Here is a 6,498-nt window from a genome sequence, read left to right as displayed (position 1 = left end):
TCGGGCTTGACTTTGGCTGTTAAATGCTTTTAGCCGATTTTTGTTGGCAACTTCTGGCCAGAAGTTCCGCTCGAAATGGTAAACGATTTTCGTACTTTGCCTGAATATTATTCAACTCCAGCTGATTTCGTGATAGGGATTCTGCCATAATTAAGCCCCTAAACAGCTGATAACAATATTCCAATTAAGACGGGGCCACTTAAATTTAATGCCTGTAAGACAGAGAATTGTCTTCGGCCCGATAAACCAAGAATGAAGTGCGACCATTTCTCTTTGTGGTCAACCGCCATTAACGTTTATTACACCCACCGACTGCTGGCAAAAACCAAAGAGCACATGCACAAAAATGAAACCACCAAATGGAGGCGCCGGGCAAAAACAGCAATGGGCAAAAAAATATAATTAAAAATAAACATTACGCGGCGACAGACAATGGGGAGGGAAACCAAGGAAAACTCACAATGCAAAGGAGGGCCAGCAAAAATAAAAGGGAAAGCGAAGAAGTGTGTAATAAAAGGAGCCAGGTGAAAATTGCATTAGCCCGAAGGAGACAGAGCTTTGGACAAAGGATCAGAGGTCCTTCTGCAGGAGCATTTTAGGCGCTTAATTGAGCGTTTTAGTTATGCTAATTGTTTGGCAGCAACAAGGACAACAGCAGAGGCTAATGGCCGTTGCGAGATGTCCTTTCGAGTCCCCAATTCCAGCTCGCATTTATTACTGGTCATTTATTATAAGAGAATGCCCCGGGAGCATCAAAGCCAGGGGCTACATTCTCGTTTCTTGGTTTTTTTGTTTCTTGAGAAACTGACAAATGTGAAGCAATTTATTATGTTATTGTGCGGAAAATGGATTATATGACGGTTTACAAAGAAATCTAATTACGAAGGAAATAATTTGTTTTTTTAATTACTAATTATTTGAATGAGATGTGTAAGTTAATTATCTGAAAGAAGAAAACCTAGTTGCAATTAGCCTTGATTAATTCCCATCAAATGAAATACCCGTTTTTTCTCGGTTTCGTTTTTATTTTGATTATCTACCGTAAATTCTTATATCATACATGTCTCGATCTTTGTGTTTCGCTTTTTTTATATAATATATACAATTACAATACATATATACTTTTACATATATAGGCAATATTTAGACTTACGACCTAATTGCTTACTCTTGCCTCATGTTTTGTTTTCTTTTTGGGGCAAATACATTTAGGCGCATATGTTATAATTTCGTTTTATATAGAACATATACATATATATAAATATCATTTATACGTTTTATAAATAATCTTGACTTTCATATATAAATATAAATGTATAGAGAACCTAAATTTAAAAGCTTAGCACAACATTCTTCATTTGCTTTGTGAAATTATCTCTGTAGAGGTTTTGGAATAAAATTAACATTATGAGAAGTACAAGAAATCGTATTTTTGAAAGCTGTCAAAAGCGTAAACCTCCAGGCCATCTTCATCTTAGGAAAGTCAAACAAATAGATATCGTTGAATTTATAACGAACTGGCGTTTTGCTTGTATATCGCGTATCTGGCTTACATTGTCTTGTATGTTTTGTATTCTTCCCTTAAATGCATTTGAAGTTACTTTGAGCTAGCTGAAACGAGTGTCTGGTGTCTTGTTAGTGTAATTACTTTAGATACATCCTGCAGTTGCTTCTGGGTCTTGGCCTTGGGCTGAACTCTCCCCCAATATCCTCTAACTATAGCTTTCGCTGGACTTCGCTTTAATTTCGACCCCTGGCTTGTGGCACTGGAGTTGTGTGACAATTGAATCATGTTAATTGCCTGATACATCTGCTGTTGATCCTGCCGAATCCACATCCGCACACATATCCACGTCCTTTCCAGCTGCTTTTCGACACCCGCAGGCAGCACTTGCGATGCTCCTGCTGCATTTGCCTTTGCCTTTGCCATTGCTTTTGCTTTTGCTTTGTTGCGCTGACCCGCATTCCATGGGGTCTTGTCCGCCGGCTTGTGCACCTTCCGCTCATGTTGCACGTTGCACCGCCGGTCTTTGTCATCACCGCCTGCACCGGCGACACTAATTGCCTGGCCAGCGTCCAACTGAGCACCGCCATTAGCGATCCACCGACCATCCAACAGGATTGACTTGAGCTCGGACTCAGGCGGGAACTGGACGAACCGGCGCCTCGCCAAGCGGCTCCTCCATCCCCTAATCCGCCCTCGGTTCCGTCGTCTTCTTCGCCTGAGGGTACAAAATGATAGAAAAAGAATTCTAGCGAGGAATAGAGAGAAATGCAGACAGAAATGCAGGCCATGTACTGGATGTTTTCGGAAATTTCCTCCATTTTACTACAGACGAACTTTTGTACCTCACTGTTATATCGATTAATAAAATTTTAAATGGAAAAAAAAACAGTTTAAAAGTCAAAATAAGATTCTTTTAAAGAATTTTAAAGTATTGAAAGTTAACCCTGTGCTGAGAAAATATTATTTATTTTGAATTTAATCTATCCAAGTGCATGGAATAAAGGTATCTGGAAGTTTGTGGAGCATTTAGCTTTGGAAAGAAACAAGTTGAAAGTTACTAAAGTTCGTCTGTAATTATTGGATCTTTCTAATCACTTGCGAAAGTGTTCGTGTGCTGTAGGTGTGTTGTTTAAATAGTAAAATATTAGGCTGTCCAACTCACCCTGTAGCTGCGTCAGGTAGCTGTTCTTTTTATTGTGCAAATGATCCTCGTGCAGAGCATATTGATCATAGAAATCGTCGTTGTTTACATGATTGCCATTGGGCCCGTTTCCGTGTTTTGGAAAAAGATCTGTTTCGAGCACAATCTTTTCGGTGGTTTTCCAATAGACATCGTGCAATTGGGCACTGCAGCGGAGCTGTGGGATGCCGTTTATATTTGTTAGCAATAAATTAAATTTAAAATATAAATTAACAACAAACCTTAAGCTTTCCATTATCAAAGTGCTGATCGGTGACTACAAAGTGGATACCCACAACAGCAGTTTCCATATCGTTACGAGCATCACGAAGTATTTTATGGTGTCGCACTAGGGCCGGATTTACCTGGAGAACATGGGTTAAATGTTAGGAATATATGCTATTTACAAGTTTTCAACGTTTGGCTGTTTGGTTAAAAAAAATCAAAAAACAGTAACAATACTAGGTTTTAAATTTCTGGGGAACTGGGCTCTGCTTTAGAAGGCCATTCACAAATGAAAGGTTAAATGCAAATGGCAATCACTGTTACTTGTCCAGGTTTTGGCATTTGAAAGCAATTATCTTTGAAGTGTTCAGCCTTTTAAAACAGGGAATTCGATTGACTTTCTAGCTGGTAATTGCCATCTGGGTACTCTTTAAAATCGCCAAGAGCAATTGGAGATTTTTCTTTTTGTGCGTCAAACTTCGGCTAGTTGCACTGTTTCGCGTTTGTTTAGATGGTTTGTTGCCTGGTTTTGGCGGTATGTCTTTGTTGGCTTATTGTTTAAGCGCATTTTGTGGCCAACGAGCGGGGACGGCGTGGAGTGGCATGGAGTGTAGTGAAAGCCTGGCCTTCGCAGATCCAATCAACCGAGCGTGGCCAACTCAACTCAATTCACCTACCGGTTTGGTGGCAATCGCTTTTCCATTCAACCATCGCCCCATTGTGGTCTGTGTAGGTGTGGGCCTTAACGTGCACATGTATTCGCCGAGTGGGTGAGTGTGTGTGCTGCATGCATGTGTGCATGTGTGCGTCAGTGTACGTGTTAGCCTTGTTTTCTCAACCGCCTGTTACCCATTTCCCCGTTTCCCCGTTTCCGCTGTGGCTTGTATTATGCAGCATCAATAAGCATTGTTTGCCGTTGAGTGATGCTGAATCTGTCGCTGTCCCGCTCTGCGGCCTCTTCTTTCTCTTCCGCGCGCTTTTCCGCTTGATCAGCATATGTAAGCTAATTATTTAGCTTTATTATTCTATTTTCTGTATGTTTCGTTCTCGGAACATATCCTTGCTTCGCTGGATAAAGGCATTAAACACATTTGTAGACTAATATGAAAATAGTAACTTCAATGTTGCACTGCTATCTTTACAATTATTGAATTTTTTTCTTCTCTTATAGAAGATGAATATAAAACCTTTTCTCCATGCAAGTGATATAAAATAAATGTGTCCGTATTGAGCAATTTAAAGTGAAGCATTTGAATTTTATTATACTTCAATTAAGAATTTGAAATTTCCAACCGTATCAAAGACTTTTGTTGCACTTTTCCCTATAATTCATTGCAGTCTTACTGGTAATTTTAAATTCCAACAAGGGGCAAAACTAATTGTAATATGCAAAAAAGATTGGAATATGCAAAACACTGAAAGTTGTTCCCAACTTAAGAGGGCTTTCCACTGCCTCTCAATGGTTCCGATTGCCCGGTCCATTTCCATATGCCCTGTTTTCGGGATATGGATATGGTTGGGCTGAGCAAAAAAGTGCGCCTAATATTTGACCAAAAAAGGGGCAGGACCAGTCAGGGGCGGAAAACCATTGAGTTGATATCCGCGAATGCGTGTGTTTTTCTGGTAATTACAGGGGGACCTTTAGCCCCACTCCCGTGCACCGAAAAGCAGGCGCATAAATTCGCGGCAGATGCCAGCGCTTGAAAACAAGAAAATTGTGTTTGCATAATTTTGGGCGCATCCAGGTTGTTGGCACGCGGGGTTTCAGGGGTGTGGGGGGATGGCTACATTAATGGGGGGCTGGGCACGGCACTCACCTCTTCATTATTCACTGTCCATGTGAGATTGGCCGCCGGCCGCGAGTGTCGCGATGTGCAATTACCTCGCAATATGTCGCCGACCCGGTATCGAGGACGTATGCCCGTTATGAATGGGGCATTGTGGGGCGTTTCTGCAAGGACGAAAAAAAATAAGTAAACAGAGAGGTGGAAAATAGGCAAAAATGAGATGGCATCAGTTCAAAAGTAAACCGGATCGATTGTCACTATATTTTTGATTCTCTGCGGCAATCGGAAAACCAGAATCCGGCCCGAACTTCTGACCCAACCTGTCGTCCTGTCAATTGGGATTGCCGCCGAGCGCGTATGTGTAATGTAATGTCGATGTATGTACATGTGGATGCTTGTGTGGGTGCATGTGTTCCCCAATCAATATCCCACAGATGTGGGACTGTGTATGTGTGTGCGTCGAGGACCATTTCATAATTGAAATAATTACGAACTCTCCAGGTCTGCAGAGTTGGAATTTTAATTTCGTGTTGCAATGAGACCCAAAGCAATGCCCGAAATTTCCAAACAGATACGAGCCGTAACGCAAAAATCAAAATACATTCAAATAGTAGCGTATCATATGTTGAACTATTTGTCGTTTTTTTTAAGTTATATTTTTTTTTTATTAATAAAGTTTGTATGAATGAAACAGAAATTTAGGTTGTTTTGTGTAAAGCTACATTTTCTCTTAATTTAAATGAAAATCTTTTTAGTAGGTTTTGCACTAAGTGAGGCAACTTTCTTCCAAGTGCATCAGCCTCAGATATATCCTAACAAAATTCCTCGAGCTGTCCATTACCCTTGAACACCGAAATGGAAGTCTGCAGACTCACAGCCGCATCCATGTGACACATAAACATGAAATAGACACTTTCAAAAGTTTTTCAAGCCAATTTGAGCTCACCTACGTCAACGTTTCCTAGCCCAAACAACCCACACAGTCGGTTCGGCAGTTTATTGACCGTCTCCATTGGCATTGCCAAAATGTTTGCTCTCAAGGCTTTCACTTTGTTTGCCGGCTTAAATGTCTTCATCTTTATCTCGTTTGCCCTCAAATTTGTTTGTATTTTGTCTGCTTAACTGCCAAAACATTCGAACTTGGAGTTTATTTTTAAGTTTTCTGTCCACAATCCCCACACACAAGTATTTTGAGTCTTTCCGGAAGGTCTTCTTCTTGGTCTTTGGTCCGGCCAATTGAATACGACAGTTGGTCAAGTTGGCAAGTTTGTCTCTGTCTTTGACTCCGCCTGGGGAAAGCTTGACTTTTCTGACTTTTTCTTCGAGTTGAGAAACACTCGAAATGAAAATGAAAATTAATTTAGTTGAGCATTCACATTTCCGAAGACCGAAATTAGTTTGATATGTGCCCAAGCTTAATGCCGAGCCCAAGCTAACTTAAAGCTCCTTATTGAGTCGCAGCAACTTCTTTAACGAATTTCATCTGATTCGGATACCCCCTTCGACCATATAAGCGGAAATGTTTCTCAACTTATTTTTATGTGAATGCATTTTTCACTTACCAATAACTTCCAATTCTGCCGCCGCTATTAATGTATGAAATGAGGGCGCATCCGCCGATACTTCGCAACTGTATTTACCGGATGTAGCCATTGTTACCGCATCGAGCACCACTTGGCTCTCGTTCGAGGACACGCGCTGCAAAAAAGTTAACAAAAATACAGGTACCATGAGTGGAGGAGGGATGTAAAACGTATATATTTTTTTAACTGTCCAGAGCGAACCTCTACCCATATTTA

General features: G+C 40.8%; 1 protein-coding gene across 1 annotated transcript in view; it reads right to left on the bottom strand.

The window, feature by feature from the left end:
• Positions 1 to 1,010: 1,010 nt before the first annotated feature.
• LOC6542591 overlaps positions 1,011 to 6,498 on the bottom strand; it is a 37,538-nt gene continuing 32,050 nt past the window's right edge. Inside the window, exons 4-8 of the mRNA XM_026979347.1 lie at positions 6,262 to 6,397; positions 4,730 to 4,863; positions 2,930 to 3,052; positions 2,670 to 2,865; positions 1,011 to 2,222 (exon numbers count right to left, since the gene is read on the bottom strand). Coding sequence (XP_026835148.1) covers positions 1,789 to 2,222; positions 2,670 to 2,865; positions 2,930 to 3,052; positions 4,730 to 4,863; positions 6,262 to 6,397 — 1,023 coding nt within the window. The 3' untranslated portion in view covers positions 1,011 to 1,788. The remainder of the gene's footprint in view (positions 2,223 to 2,669; positions 2,866 to 2,929; positions 3,053 to 4,729; positions 4,864 to 6,261; positions 6,398 to 6,498) is intronic.

This window comes from Drosophila erecta, unplaced genomic scaffold, assembly GCF_003286155.1.
Source record: "Drosophila erecta strain 14021-0224.00,06,07 unplaced genomic scaffold, DereRS2 tig00000055-arrow-pilon, whole genome shotgun sequence".
Taxonomy (NCBI): Eukaryota; Metazoa; Arthropoda; class Insecta; order Diptera; family Drosophilidae; genus Drosophila; species Drosophila erecta.
Note: the sequence above shows the minus strand (reverse complement) of the source record. Positions and strands in the feature narration are given on the sequence as shown.